Consider the following 25,890-nt stretch of genomic DNA (forward strand, 5'->3'; position numbering starts at 1 on the left):
ACTATTATGATTTGATTGAACGTACTTTTTATAATGTTTTGTCATTGTCATACTTCATTAAACCTACAGCACCCTTATTAAAGTCAGTCATCACAACTGGAGCGCGATTGTTTCAATTTTCAAAAAATATTCGAAATTTGGTCACTGTACTCAGGTATTTACACTGACCAACTACACTGACAAAAATATTGGTCAGTCGAGCGTACTTGCTGAGGGTTACTGTAGCTGACTTGTGTTGTTACATAGGTGATAAACAAGAACTATTAGAGCATTAAGAAAATTCGGTCAAGCTGAAAGAATGTTCTGATTTTTTTGAAAACTTTTTCAAACTAATTAGAAAATGTGCACCCAGAAGAATAGATTTATGTGTGTGTTATTAGGCTAGGGAAAAGTTTTTGAAAATATTTTGAAAACTCAGAAAAAAAAACCTATAATTTTCTGAGAATATTGAGAAAATTACAATTTTTTTTAGTTTCATATATCGTTGCTCATTCTCTTGATTGATTCTAAGAAAAAAAGGGTTTCCTGGAATTCTGCGCTTATTCTAGGAGTTTTGGGTACTTTATTAGACACCAGCCAAGATCCAAAAACTAACTTTTTCTTTTAATTTTCTGAGGAAAAAATCTATAAGAACCGGTGAAAATCGCAAAACCGTGTGGCCTAGAATTCTCATATATGGTTTTCTAGGACACATAAAGAAAAACAAAAAAAAATATTCACAATCAGCAGATCATTTCCAAAGTTTTGAGCCCCATATTGACATATTTTGAAAAAAGTCAAAATTTGTTCCAAATTTTTTTTCGAAACTATTTCTGAACGTGTTGTTGCGGCTAACAGAATACAAACTACGAAAACACTTTCAGCTGGTTTTGTATTGATTCTGAGACTCTTGGTTTGTTGAGGCTTAAACACTACAAACTACAAACTACAGAAACCAGAAAAACCGATTATTCATGAGTACATTGCATATTATTACTAACTTTCTCACGCTAAGAGGTCAAGGTGCAACTTTTTTTTTGGAAGAACGCAAAACTCATCAAACTACAAACTACAAAATTTTTTGAAATTAAGGTGAAGGGTAAGTTTAGAGACCTCTGAATTTCCCTCAGAAAATTATAGGTTTGGTTTTTTCTTTCAAGTTTTCAAAATTTTCAAAAACTTTTTCTTCTATATTTTGGAAAACCCTCTGAATCACGTGTGCACATTTTCTAATTAGCATTAAAAAGTTTTCTAAAATTTCAGAAATTTTTTTTTCAGCATGACAGAATTTTCTTAATGCTCTAATAGTTCTTGTTTATCACCTATGTGACAGCACACGTCAGCTACAGTAACCCTCAGCAAGTTCGCTCCACTGACCAATATTTTTGTCAGTGTAGTTGGTTACAATGACCAAATTTATTTTATTTTTTAAAATTGAAGCAATCGCGCTCCAGTGATAATTTTTTTACCGTACTCTTTCATTCTACCGTAACCCTTCTTATTCACGTAACCTATAAATCTTTTCAGAACCACCAAAAAACGTGAAAGATCTGACAACAATGCCAAAAACAAAGTGGCGATTAAACCATTCCATCTTACTACTATTCATCGCTCAGGTTAGCAAACGCGCTCAACTGAAAACATTCTCAATAGAGCGCACTTTTCAGATCACCATCTCAGAAGCGGTGAAATGTCACGATTGTGTCGGAATGGATTGTATGGGTTCTTTCTGTAAAGGAGACTACTGTATGGTGTCACAATATGCACCCCGGTGGGGATCCGCGCGGTGGGGAGAGTCGGAAGTTGTGAAGGTACGTGGGAGAGACTACAAACTACAAATTTAGGAAGAAATTTGAAAAGAATCGGGTGGAAACTGACAAAGTTACGTTGATTTTCAGTTTTACTGAGGCTAACTGAGTATTGTAGTTCATAGTCGCTTAGCCTCAGTGAAGTTTGTTGAGGCTAAGCGACTACAAACTACAAAAATGAGTTAGCCTCAGTGAAATTTGAAATTCTTGTAACTTTGTCTGTTTTCAACCAATTTTTATGATTTTAGATGTAAAATTTTTGAAATTAACTGGTTTTTTTTAACTGGGTAAGATTCTGCACATTACAATTAAAATCACAAAAATGCGTTAATAACTCGTAAAGTTAAAACTTTCGATTATTTACTGAGAGTAAACCACTTTTGTAGTTTGTAGTCTATCTAAACCTCACCAATTAACTTTTTCTAGGGTTGTGTGAATGGATCAATGTTGGCGAAAGACATCCGTGACCACTGTGAGTATGCAGAGGATTCCGAGGAGCCGTTCACGTGTTTCTGCAATGGAAAAGATTTGTGTAATACACGTGGAAGACTACGAAAAGTCGAAAGAGAGGATGTTGAGTTGGTAGGTGGAGCGGTAGAGCGCAATCAGGATTCTTGAAAACACAGTGACCAAAAAAGTTACACTGACCATCTTACAATGACAAAATAGTTTTCTACACTGAGCAACACATTTATCTTACAGGTCCAATGTGTGTGCGATGGAGCGCATTGTCGGAACGACAAAACGTGTATTGGAGAGCTCTGCACGTACGTGATTAATCACGTGACAAAACAAGTCGAGAAGGGATGCACGAATGCGTCGGTTCCACTCATCGAACGAAGAGCTATCGGATCGTGTATGGCACCGCCCATTACCGGAGCCATGCATCATACTGTAGCAAAGGTAGGAGGATTAGGAAGACTTTGAGACAAAAAATGTGAAAATCCGGCGAAAACTCACCGAGTTAGAAACGTTTCAGTTTTTACTGAGGCTAACTCACTTTTGTAGTTCGTAGTTGTTGTTATTTAGCCTCAGTAAGCTTAGAATTGTTGCTGAGGCTAACTGACTACAAACTACAAAATTCTGTTAGCCTCAGTAAAACTTAAAGAGCTTGTATCTTCGTTGTGTTTCAACAGATTTTCATGATTTTTGGCTCAAAATAAAGGTAACGAGATGAATTTTTCATTACAAAACTTAGAAAATTCTCAAACTTCTGCTCTTTTTCCAGGACGCCGCCTCTCTTCTTGGAGTCGAGTCATGTATCTGTGGTACGGATTACTGTAACAGTGAGAAGCCAACACCTACAGTACCCGAGAAGGAGAAATGTACTGCATTCGTAGAGGTGACAACAATGGGAACAACCACGAAATCAAAGAATATCTCATGCACTGGAGAGTACTGTTTTACGGTGAGTGCGCTCTACTGGACTAACAAGATTCTCATTAGAGCACGCTTTCTTCTTCCAGGCAACCATCAAATCAAAACTCGGAATAATGTCGTCGTACCGTACCCTCGGATGTGCTTCATTCACCGGAGAGGACCCACTTCCAGAGGAGTTGGATCCCACTGGATGTGCCGTGTTTCGTTCCGAAAATTTGGAAGTGAAAACGTGTTTTAAGGTGAGACTACAAACTACAAAAACTACAAAGACTACAAACTACAAATCTTTTAGACGTCCGACAGGAGTGCTGTTGGAAGAGCATTGGCGTCGAAACAGATTCCAGAATCCAAGAATTCGAAGCCTTCTAAAGGATCCTCAGGGTGAGTTCTCACAGGCTGGGGTGTCGTTGGCGCGTTTCTTGTTAACGGACAAACAGACACACAGAGGTACTTGAATTTCAGTAAAAACTAGAAATTTTGCTGTCTGTGGTGTCGTTGACGCGATTTTAGAATAAACGGGATTTTGGAGAATCTGGGGCGATTTTGGCTCATTTTTCAGCTTCTGATTGAGTTTTTTTTCAATTTGAAGTCTGGTGAGCCTCTGACGCGTTTTTAGATTTTGAAAATTGGCAATATTATAAACCGATGCATCAATTCCACAAATTTTCAAACGAAATTTTTTTTTTAGAAAATCTCAAAAATCGAAGGCGAAACAAATGGAAGTGGAATATGATAATGAGGAAGAAGAAGAGGAAGAAGAGGAAAAAATAGAGAAAACGAAAGGAAAATCGAATGGAAAATCACCGAAAGATAGACAAAAATCAGAGGAAAAAGAGAAGGAAAAAGAGGAAATCAAAGAGGAAGAAGAGGAAAAAGAAGAAGAAATCGAAGAGGAAGAGGAGAAAGAGAAAGAGGAGACTGCCACGAAGAAGTCATTCATATTCCAGAAACCGACACAACCACCAATTCCTGATGATTCTAACACCACTATGGTAGGTTTTGTAAGCAAATAAAAAAAAATTCACCTTTTTACCTTCAATTTGAGCCAAAAATTAAGAAAATCTGTTGAAAAACAACGAAGTTACAAGCATTTCAAGTTTTACTGAGGCTAACTTAGTATTGTAGTTTGTAGTCAGTTAGTCTCAGCAAACTACACTTCGGTTTGTTGAGGCTAACGACTACAAACTACAAGAACGAGTTAGCCTCAGCAAAACCTCTAACTTTGGTTTTTCTTCAATTTTTAATTTTTTTATAATTTCATGAAATTACAGAGTTCCATTCAAAATCTAAATTTTAATGAAAAATTAATGAAAAAATCTTAGAAAAAAATGAAGTAAATTCGTTTTGAACTAAAAATCAATAAATATGAATTTTTCCGAATCGCGTTGCGTGCGCGACGCGGTTTATATTGTTTTGCCTCAAAAATACGAGAAATAAACGAAAAAATTTATGACGCGGGGCCAAATTCTAATTTGGCGCTCAGCCAACCGTTGTGCGACGGAGCGCGTTTTCGCGACCAAAATTTCTCCATTTTTCTAGATCACCGTGTTCGTTCTCATCATCATCTGTATCCTCGGCTCCGGAATAGTCTGGAAGTTCGAATTGCACAAGAAGCTGAAGAGAAGCAACTACGACTCGGTGGCCGGTGGATAATTTTAGGGATTTTTGTTTTTTTTTCATAATTCTTTCGTCTCGAGAGCTAGATCATTTTCACTCACACCCAAACTTACCATTCACTTATTTTTAATTTATTTTTCTCACCTTTTTTCAAAATTCTAATAATTTGCACCCAAGAATATGAGTAGTTGAAGCTATAAGTCCCCTCTAAATTTTCGCAATAATTTGACATGTTTTCAATAAAAAATTTAAAGAAAAAGACGAGAACGAGATTTGAAACAATTCAGGAAGACAACAATAACAATGGAATTTTCAAAAATCAACAGTTTTAAAAAGAGCCACGTGGCGATGGAATCATTTGGAGACTTGAGTGGTGTCACGCATTTGAATCGAGCGGAGTTGACGTTTCTTTGTCTTTTTCAGCTTGTGGATCTTGGTGATTTTCTGGAAAGAATGAATTAGTTTAATGGAGAAACGATGAAAAATCACAGGAAAACCCCTGAAATCAAAAATGAGCATCTACTGAGGCTAACTTTTTTGTGGTTTGTAGTTGCTAACCCCTCAGTAATATTTACTGAGGCTAACTGACTACAAACTATACAACTTTCTTAGCCTCAGTAAAACTCAAAATCCTTGTAATTTCGTCAAATTTCGATAAATTTTCTCGATTTTTGAATGAAAATTCTGTAAATTCGTTAAATTTTTGCTCATTTACCTGCACAATTTCGGATTTTCTCTCATTCTCCAATCGTCTTTTCTCCTGTTCCTCTTTTCTCTCCTTCTTCTCCTGTCTCTCCTGTACTTTTCGGTCACGAATGTTGTCTTGAATCGCTTTTACCATCTCTTTCTTCGCTTTCACCTCCATTTTTTTGTCCCATGACGTCTTCAGTGTCTTCACTTTTTTGATTGTTGAGTGTCTTGAAAAATCGATATTTTGAGGAAAATTGGGAGCTCGAAAACTCACTTCTTATCCTGTTTCGTCTTCCACCACCTGTTTGATTGACACGTGTCGTTGACTTTCAGCAATTCTGCTCCAGTTGACGGCATTTTTGTGCTGAAAAAAATCGAAAGTTAATATTGTTAATAGTAAATGAACGAGAGATCAGAGAAACTTGGTGTTTGACAAAAAATTATGCGTTTTTCTACGTTTTGCGCTATTTTTTGTGATGGAGAGTTGGCTAGCAAGCTGAATGTCAGAAAGATCCATAAAAATAAAATTGTCCGGGTCAGAAAAGTCTAAACTAATATCCAAAATGTAGATAACAAAATTATCTATCTTTTTATCTATACTCTACAGAAAAATACCTATTTTCGACGAAGTTATGAGTAAAAAACTAAAAAATCCTGTTTCAAACTCAAATTAGGTGAAAATCCATATTTTACGATATATGGTTTAAAGTTAAATGAAATAAAAGTTTTCTACTATTTTTTAAAACATAAATCAACACTGAAAACCGTTGAAAAACAAGTAGAAACATCAAAAAACTTTGTGAAAAATATCGAATTTCACCAAAAAATGGAGAGTCCAATGGAGCGCGCTTGCATTGTCTGCGGGCGTTTTCAATTTATTTTTCCGCCATTTTCTGGTGCAAATTCGGGTGCTTTTTGGGCATAAGTTCTTCTAGTTTTCTATGAATATTTTCAATAAACTTTAAAATTAATCAATTTATATATTTCAGTACAAAAATGCCCACACAATTCATCAGAAATCGGTCGGCATTTCCTCACGGCACAAACAATGATATGGACGATTTTCAGTATCAGAATGGTATTTGTAAATCAATTTTCTTATTGAAAAATGTTGAAAAAGATTCAGATTTCTCATCATCATCCCATCAGCTACCATCAACTGCCTCCGGGTTCTCAGAGCCGCAAAATTATCAAAATTATTCTCCGCCTCCTGGAAAATCGGGGACAACTGATCCATTGGCAGGAGCGCTTTTGGGGCTTTCAGAGTATGCAATTATCTTGATTTATTCGAAATATAAGCTTTGCAAATGACAATATTAAAAAAAAACAGAAGCCAGAAGGACTGTAAACAGCAAAAATGGGCGGAGCTTGACTATTCCAAATTGTTTTTCAACTTTGACAAAAAACATAGAAAACTGATACAAAAAAGTCAAATTTAGCTGAGACTAACTCTATTTGTAGTTCGTAGTCTCTTAGCCTCAGTAATGCTTACTGAGGCTAACAACTAACAAACTACAGAATGCAGTTAGCCTCAGCAAACATTCATCATGCTGTTTTCAGCGATTTTGACAGAATTTTGCCAAATTTCCATTAGTTTCAAACAATTTCCAAGTCAAATACGCAGTATTCACCTGATTTATTCATATTTTTTTCAGTGTCATTACGAAATCCCTGATTTCCCATCCGTGTTCTGTGATCCGGCGACAATGTCAAGTCCATCAACACGCTGGTTCCCTCCACCTGACACCTGTCACTCTAATCCCAGTCATCTGCAATTCTGTAGCAAAAGAAGGCGTTCAGACATTCTGGAAGGGAGCTCTGGGCTCTAGTGTCCTCTGGGGACTCACTAATGTTACGGAAATAGTTTTAGGCGATTTGCTGGGTCTTCCACGTACTTTTGTGATGAATGGAAGTACGGAGAAGTATTGGAAACATATTGTGTTGAAAGGGTAGGACTTTGTGAAGTTTTTTGATGCTCAAATATAAAATTCGTGGTTTTCAGAGTGACTTCAGTGGTAATGACTCCATTTTATATCTCTTCTTTCATTGAGACAGTGAGGGTGAGTACTACAAACCGAAAATATCGAAAAATCCGTCGAAAAACAGCGAGAATAGCTTTCTCTTGACTTTTACTGAGGCTAAGACTACAAACTACAAAAATGAGTTAACCTCAGCAAAAGTTAAAATTGCACTATTTTTGCTATTTTTCAAAGAAATTTAGTATGTTTTCGATCGAAATGTGATCCGAGGAGTTTATATTGTGATATCTACCAGAAATTTATTTGAAAATCCGAAATAATTCGAAAACTGGTGACTTTTAACTTTTACTGAGGCTAAGACTACAAACTACAAAACTGAGTTAACCTCAGCAAAGTTTAAGTCACTGGATTTTCGCGATTTTTCCTATTTTTCCTGAAATTTCACTTAAAATTAGTCATTTTTCAGAGTGAATCTGGAATCGGAGGTGAAGACAACAAAATCCTTGATGTTCTTGTAAAAGGAGTAGATCGAATGAGATATTTTGTGTCGTCGGGCACTGGAGCCTCACGGAAGTTCTCAATTATTCATTTGGCAATTCCGACTGCTGGATTTCAGTATGTAGCTTATTCTTTCGACTAAAATTTGAAATTTTCTCTTGCAGAGTTGGTCACTATATGCTCCAAACCGCCTTGTACAACCAATTCTTCCGTATGGCTCAGCGATATGTCAACCGGAAATCACCGTCCGAAAAAACGACGTATCACGACTTCCTCCCTCAAATGTTCGCTCAAACATCATCGATGGTGTTAACCGATTTGATACTTTATCCATTTGAAACCATTCTCTATCGAATGTATATTCAGGGAACACGATCTTTAATCGATAATATGGATACGGGCTTGTCGGCTGTGTCTATGAGTGTCAAGTACTCCGGTTTCTTTGATTGTGTGAAAAAAGTGTTGGAGACCGAGGGATTCTGGGCGCTTTATGCGGTTAGTTTTGAGCCAAAAATCATAAAAATCTGTTGAAAAACAGCGAAGATACAAGCTCGTTAAGTTTTACTGAGGCTAACTTCATTTCATAGTTTGTAGTCAGTTAGCCTCAGCAAAATTCCCTGCGGTCTGCTGAGGCTAAATGACTACAAACTACGAAATTCCCTTAGCCTCAATAAATCTGCAATTTTTCAAAATTCGTCATTTTTTGACAGTTTTTCGAAGTTTTCGGTCCAAATATTCCATTTTTATAGGGTGTCGGTGCCGTCCTCCTCGAATATTCCCTCCATCAAGGTCTCCAACAACTAGTCCGTGCATGTTTCGATCGAGGATCCGAATTGCTCCGAAAAGCTACTCAAGGTCATCCAGTCGTTCAATCCTCCCAAATTACACCTCCAATTTCCGCGAAATCTAGCTTTAATGGACCGATTAGTAGTTCTTTCCCGTCGGCAGGTGCTGCTGCGTTGTCACCGATGAGCACGCCGAGAAAGTAAGGAAAAATGTGGAAAACTGTGATTTCACTCATAATTTCAGACACTCCACGCCGCCAAAAGATCCCACCGAATTCCCAACATTCGGAGAAACAGTAAGCCAAATGGGCAGTCCATATCACACTCAAAATCGACAGAATGTGTTCGGAAGCCCTCCTAACAGGTAGTAAGTATCAATTTATAGAACATTTCTATTTGAAATGCTTTCAGAACTCGGGCGACACATGACTCAACGCAAAGCCTGCCACCACTACAGCTCAACATTCGTCCCTCATCCGGCGACCCATTCTCCGGTTAATTATTGCTGAATTTTTGTCATTTTCGTGTTTTTCAAAGAAATAATTGCCTTTTCCTCGTATATTTCGGTGTAAAATTATTTTTCTGCTAGTCTACTGTCAACAATTGTCTGCAAACACCGCGCGCGGTGTTCGCACACATTGCGTAACACATTGCCGACGCGGTTTTTTGCTGTGTCAATGAACTATTTTAATTGCGCCTTTGTGGTAATTATTGATTTTTAAACCGGTTTCATTGGTACCGGAACTTTTTTGCATGATGTGTGAGGTCTTATCGATTTTTTATTTTGCGAAAATCCTCCGAGTTTCGGGAATTTTGAACGTTTTAGGTGAATTAACTTGTTGTGAAAAGTTGTCTTAATGATATTTTCATTTGGTTTTGGGGGAATTTTGGCTCCAAAACTCGGTTTCTTAGATACAAAACCTAAAATTAACAATTTTCCTATGAATTTCTGTCGGTATTAGGCTCACAGGGGTGCAAAACGCAAGGTCACGTAAACGCGCTCCGTCTCACAGCGGCTGGCACGGTGCCAAAAAAGGACTTGGCTAAGTGCCAAGTTCAAGTTTAGCGTGTGTTTGTCGTATTTTTCAATGAAAACCGTGACGCACACGCATCGCGACTCGGCCGGTAAATTCAAAGCTTTTCATTGCGGACCTTACGCCTCGCACCCCTGTGTAGGCTAAAATAATGGGGAGTGACATTAGATTAGCTCCACGTCATTTATAGCTAGAAATTCTCAAATTTGGATAGTTTTTTCGAGCTTTTGAGGGTTTTCAGTGATTAGAACTCTATTTTTAAATAAGTTTCTCGAAAAAGTCGTCATTTTTTATAAGAAATCCTGTTTAAATAATGTGCAATTTTTCCTTTTCTCATGATTAAAAAAGCTTTTCTTCCACAAAATCTTATTTTATCTTTCTAGAACCCCCCTAGGAAGCAATATGGCAGACAATTGGGACGACGACGATTTCGAGCCCGAGGTATCCACATTAAAACGTGTGGAACCCGCACCGGAACCCGTCAAACCCGTCGATGTGCCTGAAAAGAAGACCGCCGCCGCCGCCGCACCAACAACTCTGAAAAAAGCGCCAGCGTTCGCAATGGAATCTCTCGGAAGAGAGCTAACGGCCGCCGAGAAAGAGGCGATTCAGAAGCAGAACGATTTAGCGTTGGCTCGTGATTTGTTCGGTGACGATGATGGTGATGAGGCGAAGAAATACGAGAATATCACATCCAAAGCCGATTTTGAGTATTGGGGAGAACGTGTCGGACAATTCTTGGCTTCCCGGAATAAAGCAGCCAATTATGGAGATATGATTGGACGACTCTTGGGAAGTATCACCGAGAATTGTTAGTTTTCAAATAAAACTCATTGAAATTTTCCAATTTTCTCGTTTCAGTGACACCTGCCGATATCCAAAAGATGATCACCTACCTTCAACAAATCAGTACTGCTAAGAAGACCGCCGAAAAGATTAAAGCGGTAAGCAAGATGAAAAATATGTGAAATGTGAAGCAGTTTTACTCAAAATCGTATAAAATTGCAAGTTTTGAGTTTTGCTGAGGCTAACTCGTTCTTGTAGTTTGTAGTCTTTTAGCCTCAGTAAAATCTATTGAGGATAACTGATTACAAACTACACAATTATCATAGCCTCAGCAAAGTCTGAAATTGCTCATTCTTGCCAGAATTTATTGATTTTTTAATAAAAAATTGGAAAATAAATATTTTCTTCCAGAAAGCGACACCTGCCGCCGCTGCACCATCTGCTGCTGGCAATAAAAAGGCAAAAGCGACGCTCAAGGTTACTAAAGGAAACGACAACATGTACGATGACTACGGTGCAGATGACTTCGACGACTACGATGATTATTGATTTTTTCCTCGTTTTCCATATTTCTATTCCATCAAAATTCTATACATCAATTTTGTTCGTTTTTCTTTTCCATTTTCCTCCCACAAAAACACAACATTTCTGTCTGAAATACGGTGAATTATGATTCTTTTCCCAGTTAAAATCACAAAAATTTCGGCTTTTCGCTATACCCTTGTTTTTCTTCCCCTGTTTTCTTGTTTTTCAAATTTTCGTTGTGTTTCCCCATTCTTTCACCGCCCATATTCCAGAAAAGTTTTTGGCAGAATAAAAAGTTCTATGTGTTGGATCGATCGGATCAAAACGCGTACGATAGCCATTTCGTCGTTTAAAACTACTGCTTACTTTAACATTTTCCCTGATTTTTATTTAATTTTGGCGGACTATTTCGAAAAATTCCTTCTTTCTTTCCAGAATGTCATCGGAAGCCACAAGTTCCGATTATGTGGATGATGAGCTGCGTGGAGAAGATTTCGGACCGTCTATTGATGACAATGGTAGGTAAAAACATGAAAATGCGCAAAAATTTAACACCGAAGTTATCAAAATACGATGAAAATTGAATTTGCTGAGGCTAACTCAGCTTTGTAGTTTGTAGTCAGTTAGCCTCAGTAAAACTGTGCTGAGGCTAACTAACTACAAACTACAAATAAAGTTGGCCTCAGTAAAACTCGAATTTCAACATTTTTCAACGTTTTTCAATGATTTTTTACGGCGTTTTTTGAATAAAATATATTTTTCAGCCCTCGCCGCCGCCGCCCGTCAAGCTCGTCTCCCATTCGACCGTCCAACTGAGCATGAACTTGCTTTCTTTCCAGAGTTATGGGAACACAAGACAGCTGTCGAAGTGTTTCTTTTAATTCGTAATTCGACACTCGCCACGTGGCAATATAATCCACAAAAAGAATGTACGGCGTCGGATGTTCGGAATAATATATTCCCGCCGTTTAATTCGGATTTGGATCTGATTCAGGTTGGTTTTTCTATTGAGTCATTATAGATTTGGATGCAATGACAAAAAAAGCGCTGAAAATCTTGAAAATCGGGAGAAAAATGAAGTTATTTGAAGTATTTTGAGTTTTACTGAGGCTAAGCAATTTTGTAGCTTTTGTAGTCAGTTAGCCTCAGTGAAGTTCACTGAGGCTAACTGACTACAAACTACAAAACCGAGTTAGCCTCAGCGAAACTCAAAACTGTGCAATATTCGCATTTTTCAAGTTTTTGGAGTTCTACAGTGCTAAATTTATCGTTTTTCAGAACGTTGTGCACTTTCTGACTCGTCACGGACTCATCAACTTCGGTCGTTACGTCAGATCCACTCGAATCACTCGATTCTTGGTTAGAGATCGTCGAAAAGTTATCATTATCGGTGCCGGTGCAGCGGGAATCTCGGCGGCCATTCAACTGATTTCAACGGGTTTCGATGTGACAATTTTGGAGGGACGGGGTCGAATTGGTGGACGAGTTCATAGTTTCAAGACGAAGAGTGGACAGGTGATGGAAACTGGAGGAGATACGCTGAGGAAGTTAGAGGATTCGCCTATGACTACGTTGCTTCATCAGGTAGGCAGAGTGTCTTTTTAACGGAAAAATCATGAAAAATTGAGTGAAATTGAGCTTTTTTCAAGTTTTGTTGAGGCTAAAACTACAAACTACAAAATAGTTAGCCTCAGCAAAATTTCAAAAATTTTCGTTTTTGTCGTTTTTAGACAGCTTTTTTATGATTTTTAGTCTATTTTGAATAATTTACAGTCGAAAATCCTCCACATTCTACAAATCTCGACAAAAAAAAACAAAAAACGGCGGAAAACTGTTGCTTTTCTGTTTTGCTGAGGCTAACTGACTACAAACTACAAAAATGGGTTAGCCTCAGCAAACTTTACTGAGGCTAAGACTACACACTACAAAAAAGTTAGCCTCAGCAAAATGTTAATTTTTGTCGTTTTTTGGCAGCCTTTTATTATTTTCAGTTTAGCATTAGTCTATTTCAAAATATTTCCAGTCGAATATTTCTAAAATTCTACAAATCCTGCTAATCTCGACACTTACTGAGGTTAACTGACTACAAACTACAAAAAAGTTAGCCTCAACAAAATTTCAAAATTTTTCATTTCTCTCGTTTGTTGGGAGCTTTTTCATGGTTAGGCCTCGCTAAAGTTTTACTAGATCTAATTCTTCCATTTTTTCCAGGTAAGCCTCGAAGAGCACGGCGTCTACGACTACACCACTATATACGTCGACGGAAAACCACTGAATGATGACAAAATTCATATTTTCCTCACTCACTACGAGTCAGCGAAAGGAGCACTCAATTGGGAGGCTCATCAACGAGAGCATCGTGATGAAAACGGTCTATTCGTATCTCGACAGAGAGCCTACGAGAATCTGATGAACTTATCCGAGAGGAGTACACTAATCAAGTATTTCAATCATTGTAAATCACTTGAAGAGGTCGCCCGTGCCCGTGAAAAACATTATAATCAGATGAAAAATCTCCGAAATACCGCATTGATGGCTGAGAACAGACTGAAAAAGTTGGAAGAGCAGGGACTTTTGGATAATGATCCAATCATGCGGAGATCATTGAAACGAGATGTTGCCACGTCGATTCAGAAGTTTGATGAGGTTTCGAATGCGTTCGAAGCGGCGGATAATCATTGGAAATTGCTCAACGAGCACCCGCAGGCCAAGCAGTTTATGCATCCCGGATCTGATTTTAACACTTATAATTTTATGTTGGGATTCGAGGAATACTTGATTGGAGCTCAGCTGGAAAAAGTGCAATTCTCGTGTGATAGTGCTGTGAATAAAGAGCACGGCGTTGCGGCGAGATGTAAGTACGCTCTAATGATAATCTTCTATTTTTTCTGTTACAGTAACCGAAGGAGTCGCAGAACTTCTTCTCCGTATTACCCAACGACGTAATCTTGATATCCATCTGAATCACAAAGTAGTCGATATCGATTATAGTGGAGTTGACGATGTGAAAGTGAAGGTACAAAAGAAAGACGGAGAAATCGAGGAGTTGACTGCCGCTATTGTTATCTCGACACTTCCAATTGGTGTACTCAAGAAGTTAGTGTGGAAAATGCGCTCTAGCGATAATTTAGTGATTTTGAACCTAGATTATCAGTAGAGCGCATTTTCATTCTTCTGGTTCTAATCTCAATTTTCCAGATCTATCTCCGGTGACGCACGTGCTCCGACATTCACTCCACCAGTCCCCGCCGAAAAAGCAAAATCCATTAGAAATATGGGCTCTGGACTCATCAATAAATGTATCCTGGAGTTTGACAAGGCGTTCTGGGCAACTGGAAGTCGTGCCAACAATCAGTCGACTCAATTTGTGACCGTGTCACCGAATATGTGAGTTAAAATGGAGAAATACAAGAATAGTGATTGATTTTCTGAAAAAATTCGAAAAACGCTTGCTTTTCGTCATTTTCAAGCTCAAAACCCCAAAAATTCAATCGAAAACAACAAAGTTGGAAGGTTTGCTGAGGCTAACTGACTACAAACTACAAAACTGAGTTAGCCTCAGTAAAGTTTGCTGAGGCTAAGACTACAAACTACTAATCTGAGTTAGCCTCAGTGGAGTTTGCTGAGGCTAACTGACTATAAACTACAAAAATGAGTTAGCCTCAGTAAAAAGTGCTGAGGCTAATGACTACAAACTACTAATCTGAGTTAGCCTCAGTGAAAAGGGCTGAGGCTAAGACTACAAACTACAAATATCGAAAACCTTGAATTTCTGATAAATTTTCATGGTTTTTCAGTATTTTTTAGGTAAAATCGAATGCCTTTTTTTCGAATATTTTCAATATAATTCTCCTAATTTTCCAGAAGAACACGTGGCTCGTTGAGCATTTGGTCATCGACTCCCGGCTCAAAAGTGCTCACAACGTACATGGTCGGCGATTCGTGTAAAGATTCTCCAGATGACGTCATCATCCAGAGAGCACTTCAAACTCTTCACAAAGTATTCGGAAATAATTGTCCACGTACACCACTAAGTGCTCATATCACTCGTTGGCATGAAGATGAATTCGCTTTCGGATCGGGAAGTTTCATGAGTTTGCGAACGGAGAAGTCGGATTTCGACGAGTTGATGAAGCCGTTGAAGACGTCCGATGGAAAGAATCGAGTGTATTTCGCTGGTGAACACACTTCTTCCAGCTATGCGGCCACTATTCAAGGCGCTTGGATGTCCGGAGCGAGGTGAGGCTAAAAATAGCTAAAAATCGCGAGAGAAATGGACCAAAAATCAAAAAAATTTTCATTTTCCAACATTTTTTCTCAATTTTAGAAGAAAAATCGTTCCTTATTTCAGAGCCGCCGCCGACATCGCCAATGATTACGTCGGATTTGGATTCGTCGATATGAGTGGAACGAAGAATGTGAAAGGAGAAGACGAGGAAGGAGGAGACATGCATATCGATCATGATGGACCACTTCCAGAAGGAATGCTAGCAGATGGACAACAAGCAAATGGAGGCGTCGTCAATGGAGAAATTCCAGAAGCGAAGAAAGCAAAAATTGATAATTAAATGGTGTTATAATCCTTGTATTTTGTTAAATTCTATTCTTCATGATCTTAATTTATTCTGATCTCTATTAAGTACCTAAACTTTTTGTTCAATTTAACGCATTTTACTGTGCTTTCCTTACGCTAAATCTGAAAATTGATGAAAAATTTCAAAATATATGGTTGGAACACCAAGATTAAACAAAAACTCGACAAAAAGAAAAGAAAAAAAAGTAATTTTCTTCTCAAATCCGATTTAAACAATTCGAATAACCCGCAAACAATTGCCAAAAAAACGAAATGATAAAATTAAAAATCGAAACATAAATTAAACATGGAGACCGAAATAAATGGATGAGAGTGAAGTGAGCAGTTTGCACGTCCTTCGTTTTTGTTCTTCCTTCGTTAACACTCCAGGCACATTCTGATTGGCGGAGAGGGAACTCGCTCCGGCGTACTGAAAAAAATGAAAAGTTTGCTGAGGCTAACGACTACAAACTACGAAAATTCGAGGTTTTTCCTGCAATTTTAAACGGATTTTAGACTGAAAATCGAAGAAAATCAGCTTTCCAGAGCAATTTTCTTACAAAAATTCATTGAAAACCGTTAAAAAACGTGAAAATTGGTAGCATTTCAAGTTTTACTGAGGCTAACTTCAATTTGTAGTTTGTAGCGTTAGCCTCAGCACAGCTTTACTGAAGCTAACGACTACAAACTACAAAAATCAGTTAGCCTCAGCACAATTGAAAAATTCGACATTTTTCCTCAATTTCAACGCATTTTTTTCAAAGTTTTCCAGAGCAATTTTCTTACCAATGTGTTCAAACTCTTTGTCATTCGATTCTGTTGATAATGTTGACTCAACAATTCGACAGCAGTGACATCCGTCACAAACTCCGCACAATTCGCTCCGACATCTCTCGTTTCGTTATTTTTCAACAATTGAATCGCCTTCTGATACGCATTTTTTCTTCCCATTTGTAGCCATTGACACGTCAACAGAGACATTGTCAAGAAGCCGGAATGGGCGGTACAAATACGTAATCTGTTGATAATTGTGTCATCGAATACATCGGAAGACGTGGAAAGACGAAACGTCGGATCGTTCGCTGCGAAATATTCCAGATATTTCTGCGCGGCGCCTTGATAATCCTTCTCGACGTATAGAAAATCAGCGTATGTTCGTATTGTGTCCGGATCCGTGTTGGATATGGAATACGCTCTTTCGATCATCAGTTGGAGGAGTTGACGAACGTCGTCGAGATTTGTAATGTCCAGTTTTGAGCTGAAAAATGTTGTTCAAAAAAAGAAAAAATAAGGAAGAATTCTGAGATTATTGTGTATAAACTACCAAAAACTACCAAATTTAACAAAAATCGATTTGAAGATAATGAAAATCAGTTGAAAAATGACGAAAATACGAATATTACTGATGCTAACTGAACTTTGTAGTTTGTAGTTAGTTAGCCTCAGCAAACTTTACTGAGGCTAATTCACTTTGTAGTTTGTAGTCAGTTAGCCTCAGCAAACATTACTGAGGCTAATTCAACTTTGTAGTTTGTAATCAGTTAGCCACAGTAAAGTTTAAAAAAGTAATAATTTGCTAAGGCTAACTAACTACAAACTACACGAACTAGTTAGCCTCAATAAAATCGTAACTTCGCCAGTTTTCGAAGGATTTTTATGATTTTTGGCTGTAACGTTGTAGTTTTTCAACCTTTTTCAGATGAGAACTCACTTGGTATCAGGCGAATAAATGCTTAACAGCCTCGCATGTATTTTCAAATGCGAACTCTTCTGTGCCAACATCAACTTATTATGCAAACACACAGCGTAGGCAATAATAAAATCAACGAGTCGTTTTTCTCTCAACAATGAAAACATATGAAACAAGAGGACTAATTCCTTTCGTGCCGCCTGAATTCTCATCTCCGCATCGTGGCCACGTCTCAATCCACGTGTCGGTTGAGAATCCACGAATTTCGGTGTCATCGTACGCCAGAAACCGTCGGCACACTTTTTCTGAGTGACCAACTCGTCGTATGACTTGACAAATGCGCCGAACATTCGGGCGATTGGGACACATTTGAAGATTTCGATGGGTATTCTGGGTATTAAAAAATTATCATTTTGGAGAAAATATGTGAAAAACTTACTGTCCTCCCTTCTCGAACACGACTTGATGATCGCCTAGATTCAGCATTAACGAGAGACACTGAAATAAAGATTTGACAGTGAGAATTGAGTTAGCCTCAGCAAAAATAAGCTAGTTCCCGATTTTTAGTGATTTTCCGGGTAAAATTCTGGAAAAATTCAGAAGAAATTCAGAAAAAACACTAAAAACCGCAAAAACGGCACTTTAAAGTTTTACTGGGGCTAACTCGATGTTGTAGTTTATACCAATTAGCCTCAACAAAATTCACTGAGGCTAACTCACTACAAACTACAAAAATGAGTTAGCCTCAGTGAAAAAAAACGAAATTTTCTCAATTTTCATAGAATTTTCGCGTTAAACATGCCAATTTTAACTGCCTACCTGATTAATCATTCTAGCACTTCCGTCTGTCGTTCTAATATGTTCAGGATTAAAAATGAGCGAAGTCTCCTGAGTGGTCGCCTCAAAATACTCGATTTCCCATGGCATACGTTCATTCCCGATCATCGCCTTCACGTGAATTGATTCAAAAGTCAAATCGATATTCATATCTTGTCCCAATTCAACAGAATACGCTGACAAATTCTCAACGAATCCCTGGAAATTATGCATTCGCGACAGTTGATACAACTTGGCGAGAAGAAGACGTTGGAGGGTATATGCCGGAGTGTTAACTCGTTTTTCCAAACTTTCGATTAGAAACTCTGAGATGTGCATTTTGGTGGGGAACCAGAACGGACCAAGTTCTATTAGAGCTTGTTTCAGAGCATTCACATCGAATATTGTCATCAGAGACCAGAATGGATCGCTACCGCGGAGAAGATCTGAAAAATAGCAGTGGTTTTTGATAAAGAGCTTGAAATTCTCCACATTCTACAACTTTTCATTCGAAAAAACCTTTATTTTCGGTCTAATTTCCTCGATTCTGCTTCGCTCGCTCTCCTTTCCACCTCCCTACGCTGCGTCTCCCCACTCCTCACACTCTCTCGCCGCCGCCTCCACACAAAACGCGGTGAGCGGCGGAACCCGTGAGATGTCGGCTGCTTCCACACACGCCCCTTTATAACCGCCGGTGCGCAACTCAAATCCAGGTTGGCCGGAAGAAGACGGTTGGGAGAAACTCAAAGGCCTATTTATGGCCTACAAAACTCCCGGGAAGGTCTGAGAGAAGGCCCTTTCGTGAGATCTAGGAGATCTTCTAGTGTCCTTATAGAAGAGAGGCTGTAGAAGAAGGTGTTTCCCCCGAGTGGGTTTGGAAACGGCCTCGGCCAGCAATCACCTATACAAGCTAAGTGCGATCGTCATACCAACACAATTCAGACTAGTCTTCGGCCAACCTTTTGGTCATTTTCATCATTTTTGAACCAAAAACAACAACAATTTCGAGCGGAAATCGGGCTTTTATGCCAACTTCCAACTCTACTCACTCGCCAACTGCTCTAATCTTGGCGGTCTTTCGAGAGGCCGATGCTCTGACGGTACTGCAAGTGTACGCAGTTCCGAGACATCAACCCCATTCGTCTTCAGAATATCACGTAAATCTGGAATTGAGCCGCATAAATATTGAAGATGGGCACGGATTATTTGGCGGCGTCGTTTATCTGAAAAAAATAAAAATTGCAAAGTTTTGGGGAATTTTGTGTTTTGAATTGTCTGATTGTTTGTCCGGATGTCTTATGGATTGCAAGAAGTTAGAAAACTGATTTTCGCTGAGGCTAACTCCGCTTTGTAGTTTATAGTCAGTTAGCCTCAGCAAACTTCCCTGAGGCTAACTGACTACAAACTACAAAACTCGCTTAGCCTCGGTAAAACTCAAAATGCTTCAAACAACTTCATTTTTCTCCAGATTTTCTAGATTTTCAGCAATTTTTCGAGTTCCAACCTGTCAACAAATCCATTCTCTTCTTCAATATCTTCGCAAATCGCTCCAATTCAGCCGTCGTCTTCACCGCATCCCGAATACACTCCGTATGTCCATCCACCACAGACAACGCCGCATTCTCAGCCCGATATACACTTTGCAGCTGTCCAGTCGTCTCTTGAGCCCCTCGGTATCGATATAGCTCACTTTTTCGCATACTTTCATCGTTCAACGTGTTCAAATCGTACACAAATGGACGAATTGTGTTGGGAGTAACTGAGTAAGGGGTTCCCTGAACATTGAGTATCTGACAATAGGATCTAAACACTTCTTCATCAATCGCCACCATTGGATATGGGCATTTCGGTCGGACGATTCGATGGAGATGTTTTCTCGCTTCAGGAAGTTCTCCAGAAGTGAAAAGAAACGTGACGAGTTCACTGAGACATTTATTCGCCACGTCAGCAGCTGGAATCAGGATTTTTTCCGCTTCAAAATCGACAGATGGGCTCTCGATGAGCACATCGCGATCGCCAATAAATGCTGCTGTCATTGCTCTGAAAAAGTGGAAAAATTGGAGAATTTTTCGATTTTGCTGAGGCTAACTCGATTTTGTAGTTTGTAGTCAGTTAGCCTCAGTAAAACTTGGGAATTTACTGAGGCTAAATGACTATAAACTACAAAGACGGGTTAGCCTCAGCAAAACTTGAAAATGTTGTTTTCCACCGTTTTTCCCCGTTTTTCACTCTATTTTTTTTTCGTTTTTCTCATTCAAACCCCCGCTTACTTCGGCGCCAACTCCACAAAAGGCTTCAAAAAGCACTGAGGACCGGGAGCAATCAAATCCTTCGCCGCTTCCGACATTTCTGTTACAAACGCTCTCGCTTTCAGCACATGTTCCCTCAATTCTTGTACAGTCCGTTGTGTTTTTTCGTGTCTCAACAGTGCTGGATCAGTCGGCATCAACTGTCCATTACTCAGTGTACTTGCTATAGTGGCACGTGGCTGTGGGGGTGTCAGACGGTTTCGTCGATCAATCGATAGAACGAGACGATAGAAAAGCCAGTTTCCGAATGATGCATCAAGGTTTTTATCAGTGTAAATCCGATAGAAACTGTCGGCGAGCACTCGTAATGTTTGCAGCTCGTTCCGGGTGATGCTGAAAATCATAGACTACAAACTACACATTTTCTAAGCTGCTACTAACTTGTCAAGAATATAATCGATATCATAGTTCAACGCGGCGAACGTGGCCATCGCACAGAGCCTCATACTCGCTGATTTCCTCTCGAAAAGCATTAATTCCTCGATTGCTAGTTTTCCTTTATCTTTCTCTCTTTCGGCGAAAAATGCCTTGTCTGTGAATTGAATAAGTAGTCGTGGAAGGTCTGAAAACTTTTTAAATACTGAACAATTTGCGAATTCTATTTTTAAAATACGTTTTTTCTTTTCCGGATCCAGAAGTGCTGCTGAAATGCCGGCAGGGTCGATGAAGAGCTCCAACCATGATGGTTCGCCGGTCGAGTCGGGATTATCCATTTATTTCGTCAATTTTTTCTCTGAAATTATGTTTATCGTGTTGTTTTTGTGTTCTGAAATTAAATACGAAAAGTGGCGGGTTTCCTGCGAGGAGTACACGGCCTCGTGGTCTAGCAAACGCGAAGACGGCCACGAGAGGGGGAGAGCGCGCGTTGTTTAAAAATAAGTTTTTTGTTCAACAAATTTGTTGTAATTTTTGTTTTCAACATTATTCATGCTAATTTCTTCCGTCATTTCCGATTCAAAACGTTCAAATAATGTAGAAAATTATAGATTTATTAAAAATCAAGTAAAAACCAGGTAAAGAATGAGAAAAGTTAAAACAAGTTAGGTTTTACTGAGGCTAACTTAGCTTCGTAGTTTGTAGTCAGTTAGCCTCAGTGAAGTTTGTTGAGGCTGAGCGACTACAAACTACAAAACATGTTAGCCTCAGTGAATGTTGAGAATTAACAGTTTTGTCAATTTTCGACGGATTTTCGGAAATATTTTCAGTTTTAAATGTTTTTAATAGAAGTTCATGATTAAAAAATGGTTTATTCATCTCAATCTTCCCTCTCATTCCAAACAGTGAATCGTTGTTTCCATACTTGAAAATGGAAATCTCTTGGTGAATCCATAATAGTGGCCAACATTCCATCCGCTCTCAAAATATCCAATCCATCCGCAAAGTCCATCTGAGACCCATTTTTCTCTCTATGAATTTGATCTCTCTGCTTCGGATCCCATGGTTTCGGAGAGAATCGACTAAAGTCTGAAGTTTCCCATCGTTCTTTATACCAAACATGCACCATTTCCAGTTTTGTATTATCAGAATAATACCATCGAGCTACGAAATCTTCATAGACATTAGGAGTAAATTGTACATTCCTTAGATTAATTTTAGCGCAATTCGCTCCGAGAAAACTGTCTGCGGTCATCCATCTTGCGTTCGACCAGATTTCAAATTTATCACATTCCAATTTCAGTTCGCATTGAAAATTTTGACTTCCTGGGTGCCGAAGATTTATTTTGAATTCATCCTTGATTTTTACATTTTCCAGGAAATCTCTCAATAAATTCTCATCTACCACACATTTATCCGAGTAAATTGTTAAACTTTCGACTTCTTTTATACTTCTATACATTTGATAATCCAATTCGGAGAAATCATCCAGACGGAAAAAGACGTCGTGGATCGGAAACGAGAATTGAGCGATGAAAAAGTCCAGAATTGTTTTTGCTAGTAGTTTTGGTGGTTTCTGAAAAAAAGTCATTGAAAATCTAATTTTATCAGTAAAATCCGAGTTTTTCAAGTGAAGCGAATACATTTTATAAGAAAAAAGGCAAAAAAGCCGGTGCATAAAGTTTTACTGAGGCTAAACAAGTTTCGTAGTCTGTAGCCTCTGAAAGTTTGTTGAGGCTAACTTTTGCTGAGGCTAAATAACTGACTACAAACTACAAAATCGAGTTAGCCTCAGTAAACCCAAATTTCATCAATTTTCGACAGATTTCCGTCGTTTTTCTCCAGAAACAAACCATTTTCCTGCCATATTCCACAATCAAAAAGTTCTTTCCATCCTGTCGAATTCTCATATTCAACCCGTCAACCGTCCTGTGTCCATACTCATTTCTCGTCTTTGATTTGACTCTTTTCTCGAAATCCATTCTCCAAATGTCATTAAATGGCTTATCGATCAAATCGATTCCCCATAAGTCAATCCTTCTAATTCTCATTTTCAGAGATTTCAAAAGTTTTAAAGAGGCTACATACGTTTTACATCTTTTCGAGCACAAAGAGATGTTGAATCTGGAAAAATTGAGAAAAATCTGAAAATCCTAGAGAATAAAAACTTACAAATCATAAAACTCAAACTGTTTGAAAATAATGTTTCTTACTATCCAAGGAAGTCTCAGAAGACGGAAAACTCCCGTCATTTTTGCACGTTCAGATCGATATTATGGAGAATGCACAGTACTGTTTGGACTATGTGAGGGGTAGAACAATGGAGCGCATTTGTTGAGGCTAAAAGACTACAAACTACAGTTTTAGGAGTAAAAAAACGCAAAATTTTCATAAAACTCCTATTCTCCGACTTCACTGAGGCTAACATTATGCATCAACAAACTGCAGTGAATTTTGCTGAGGCTAACTGAATTTCGTAGTTTGTAGTCATTTAGCCTCAGCAAAATCCACTGCGGTTTGTGGAGGCTAAGACCATAAACTACGAAGCTAAGTTAGCCTCAGTAAAATCAAATTCAACTTATTTTCGAATTTTCAAATTTTCCGCACAAATTTCAACGAAAAATGCTTTATTAAATATACAAAGGCGTCGTAAAAGGCAAAGAAGTTTCTGTTACAAAGATGCAGAAAAAGAATTTCAGAAAAGAAATGTCAGATGCGTAGAAAAATACATGAGAAGGAAAAATGGCTCTAAAGCTCTAAAGCAGAAGGGAGTGGAATTGGAATCACACAAAGAAAATGAAATCAATGTTAGAATTTTTCGGATCGAGTAGGAGAAGAGAGAGAGAAAAGTGAAGAAACGGAGGAAAAAATCAGATTTCTAAGAGCAAAAAAGGAAGCATTAACACTCATTAGCACTGCTCGTCGTCGCCGCAAATCCTCCACCATTCTCCTGCATTTTCTTCGTCATTTTCATCACATTCAGTGTCGGGAAGTATCCGAGACCTTGCAAGAACAACATCATGCTCTCCGTGACAGCATCCGGACGGTCATCCAATACCAAGCCACACGAATCCGAGATTTTTATCCAGTCAGCGTTGGCGGGGTCCAACTTTGTATTAACCTCGACAGTGTCCTCAATATGAGCACTTCCCGCTCCGACGAGTTGTAAAACGGGAACTTTCAACTGGACACCGGTGGTTCCGTCACGAGAAATCGGGAGGGGTTGTCGTTGGATATATGATTCAATGAACGCCGCAAGACTATTCGGATTCGGCAAATGTTGGAAAAAGACACGATATTGGCGAACGATATCCGGACTGCATCTGTCATAATTTCTTCCAAAGTGATGCCACATCAAGTAGTCCACCGTGAACTTTGTCATTCCAACTTTACGAAGATACGACGCATTCCATTTCTCGTATCCCCACTCGACCCATCCTGACTTGCCAGAACAACAATTCACAAGAATCAAAGCGATCACACGATTCTGATTCTGTGCCGCATATCTCAGAAGGACGTTCGCTCCAACGCCGACACCGAATCCGATGAATTGATTCAGTTTGAAGTGATCTGCCACGTTTTCGATTGTCTTCGCCACGCCGTCCATCGTTGGGTATTGGTAGCTGAAAAAAATTGAGTAATAGGGGATTTGGAAGCAATTTTTCAGTTTTGAATGGAAAAAAAGCGAAAGGCAAACCAGACAGCTTCAGAACTCTGAATATAGAATGTCTGGCGTACCTTTAACGCGTTTTTTTTCATTTTTTAAACATGACTTACTTCTCTGGAAGTGGTTGAGCATCCATCTCCTGTCCAGGTGCGTTGACATTGTAGATGCAGAATTTGTCGGCGAACTCGGCGATCGATACGAATTGGAAGAAGTTTTGGAAGTTGCTTTCAGCTGGAAATGGGGAAAAGTTTAATTTTCATGTAATTTTTGAATAAAATATCTTATTTTAGCGCGAAAATTGACATTTTCGTGCCAATTTTCCGTTATTTTGAAGAAAGATAGTGAAAAAAAAACTTAAATTTGAGAATTTGCTGAGGCGAACTGACCACAAACTACACAAGTGAGTTAGCCTCAGTAAAACAAGGATAATCTGATAAATTGGTTACTTTTGGTGTTTTCGAGCAATTTTTGGCATAAAATGAGAATATTCGCTGTTTTTCATTCTGAAAACCGTCGAAATGTGATAAAACTCTGTAAAATTCCGCCATTTTCAAGTTTCGTTGAGGCTTACTGACTACAAACTAAACAAGTGAGTTAGCCTCAGTAAAGTTTGATACTGCTCATTTTTCAACGGATTTCGGCAATTTTTGAAGAAAAAACCTTTTTTTTCAGTTTTAACTCACAATCAAGACCCAAATCATGGAAAGTGATCATCGGAACCTTCTTCGGATCTTTCCGATCTCCATAAATCGATACTTTCACCTGTCCGAATGCGGTATTCACTTTTTCCTCAGTGAAATTATTAGCCGCTTCCTCCATTAGCGGCTGCATATCGCGTGTGAACGAGTGCATTTCTATTGACGCCATGGTTCTGAAAATAAGGAAATTTCAGTGGAAAAAAAAGTTTTCAGTGAAAATAACGGATAAAAAGGAAGGGAGCAAGTGGAATTTAAATTGGATTTTTTAGTGCCTCGTAGCCAGAAGAGGATGCAAGAAGGGGCTAAAGTACACAAGGTTTGGGACTTTTAAAGCTGTATCTTGAAGCTTTTAAACTACAAAATTGAAAAAATAATAATTCTGATATTAAAAATTCGGAATTTCTACAAAAACTTATCATTTTTGAAGAAAAATCATAATTTTAAGCCAAAACGATTTTACTGAGGCTAACTCAATGTTGTAGTTTATAGCCAGTTAGCCTCAGCAAAGCATACTGAGGCTAACTCACTACAAACTACAAAAAATAATTAGCATCAGTGAGAAACGGAACTTTCTCAATTTTCATAGGATTTTCGCGTTTCGAGTGTCAATGAGACCAATTTCAATTCAAAATTCGAGAGTTTTGAACATTTCAATATCACTATACCGTTATCCGTCTACAA

General features: G+C 38.5%; 8 protein-coding genes across 8 annotated transcripts; 4 read left to right on the plus strand and 4 right to left on the minus strand.

The window, feature by feature from the left end:
- Positions 1–1,538: 1,538 nt before the first annotated feature.
- GCK72_003539 (uncharacterized protein) lies at positions 1,539–4,820 on the plus strand (the record flags this gene model as incomplete). Its single annotated transcript, XM_003107439.2, has 9 exons — positions 1,539–1,595; positions 1,647–1,790; positions 2,214–2,369; positions 2,490–2,690; positions 3,016–3,195; positions 3,254–3,406; positions 3,460–3,548; positions 3,856–4,159; positions 4,707–4,820. The coding sequence occupies 9 exons, from the start codon at positions 1,539–1,541 to the stop codon at positions 4,818–4,820; spliced, it is 1,398 nt and encodes a 465-aa protein (XP_003107487.2).
- A 318-nt stretch (positions 4,821–5,138) lies between these two features.
- Positions 5,139–5,831, minus strand: GCK72_003540 (uncharacterized protein; the record flags this gene model as incomplete). The annotated part of the gene is made up of 3 exons (XM_003107431.2): positions 5,139–5,228; positions 5,500–5,701; positions 5,749–5,831. 3 exons carry the CDS (start codon positions 5,829–5,831, stop codon positions 5,139–5,141), a joined length of 375 nt encoding a protein of 124 aa, XP_003107479.1.
- A 639-nt stretch (positions 5,832–6,470) lies between these two features.
- On the plus strand, positions 6,471–9,235 carry GCK72_003541 (uncharacterized protein; the record flags this gene model as incomplete). Its single annotated transcript, XM_053724116.1, has 9 exons — positions 6,471–6,552; positions 6,601–6,739; positions 7,130–7,423; positions 7,477–7,534; positions 7,920–8,068; positions 8,116–8,446; positions 8,701–8,936; positions 8,981–9,100; positions 9,148–9,235. 9 exons carry the CDS (start codon positions 6,471–6,473, stop codon positions 9,233–9,235), a joined length of 1,497 nt encoding a protein of 498 aa, XP_053592761.1.
- A 937-nt stretch (positions 9,236–10,172) lies between these two features.
- Positions 10,173–11,105, plus strand: GCK72_003542 (uncharacterized protein; the record flags this gene model as incomplete). The annotated part of the gene is made up of 3 exons (XM_003107436.2): positions 10,173–10,581; positions 10,632–10,714; positions 10,968–11,105. The coding sequence occupies 3 exons, from the start codon at positions 10,173–10,175 to the stop codon at positions 11,103–11,105; spliced, it is 630 nt and encodes a 209-aa protein (XP_003107484.2).
- A 412-nt stretch (positions 11,106–11,517) lies between these two features.
- On the plus strand, positions 11,518–15,649 carry GCK72_003543 (uncharacterized protein; the record flags this gene model as incomplete). Its single annotated transcript, XM_003107348.2, has 8 exons — positions 11,518–11,599; positions 11,846–12,075; positions 12,360–12,665; positions 13,293–13,935; positions 13,979–14,177; positions 14,280–14,468; positions 14,946–15,320; positions 15,433–15,649. 8 exons carry the CDS (start codon positions 11,518–11,520, stop codon positions 15,647–15,649), a joined length of 2,241 nt encoding a protein of 746 aa, XP_003107396.2.
- A 306-nt stretch (positions 15,650–15,955) lies between these two features.
- Positions 15,956–21,182, minus strand: GCK72_003544 (uncharacterized protein; the record flags this gene model as incomplete). The annotated part of the gene is made up of 10 exons (XM_053724117.1): positions 15,956–16,084; positions 16,441–16,912; positions 17,366–17,734; positions 17,784–17,842; positions 18,164–18,606; positions 19,210–19,383; positions 19,665–20,200; positions 20,431–20,802; positions 20,851–21,031; positions 21,083–21,182. 10 exons carry the CDS (start codon positions 21,180–21,182, stop codon positions 15,956–15,958), a joined length of 2,835 nt encoding a protein of 944 aa, XP_053592762.1.
- Positions 21,183–21,724: 542 nt separating this feature from the next.
- GCK72_003545 (uncharacterized protein) lies at positions 21,725–23,096 on the minus strand (the record flags this gene model as incomplete). Its single annotated transcript, XM_053724118.1, has 3 exons — positions 21,725–22,420; positions 22,698–22,968; positions 23,017–23,096. 3 exons carry the CDS (start codon positions 23,094–23,096, stop codon positions 21,725–21,727), a joined length of 1,047 nt encoding a protein of 348 aa, XP_053592763.1.
- Positions 23,097–23,743: 647 nt separating this feature from the next.
- GCK72_003546 (uncharacterized protein) lies at positions 23,744–25,378 on the minus strand (the record flags this gene model as incomplete). The annotated part of the gene is made up of 3 exons (XM_003107375.2): positions 23,744–24,467; positions 24,622–24,742; positions 25,195–25,378. The coding sequence occupies 3 exons, from the start codon at positions 25,376–25,378 to the stop codon at positions 23,744–23,746; spliced, it is 1,029 nt and encodes a 342-aa protein (XP_003107423.1).
- Positions 25,379–25,890: the final 512 nt, after the last annotated feature.

Source organism: Caenorhabditis remanei, chromosome I (assembly GCF_010183535.1).
Source record: "Caenorhabditis remanei strain PX506 chromosome I, whole genome shotgun sequence".
NCBI lineage: Eukaryota > Metazoa > Nematoda > Chromadorea > Rhabditida > Rhabditidae > Caenorhabditis > Caenorhabditis remanei.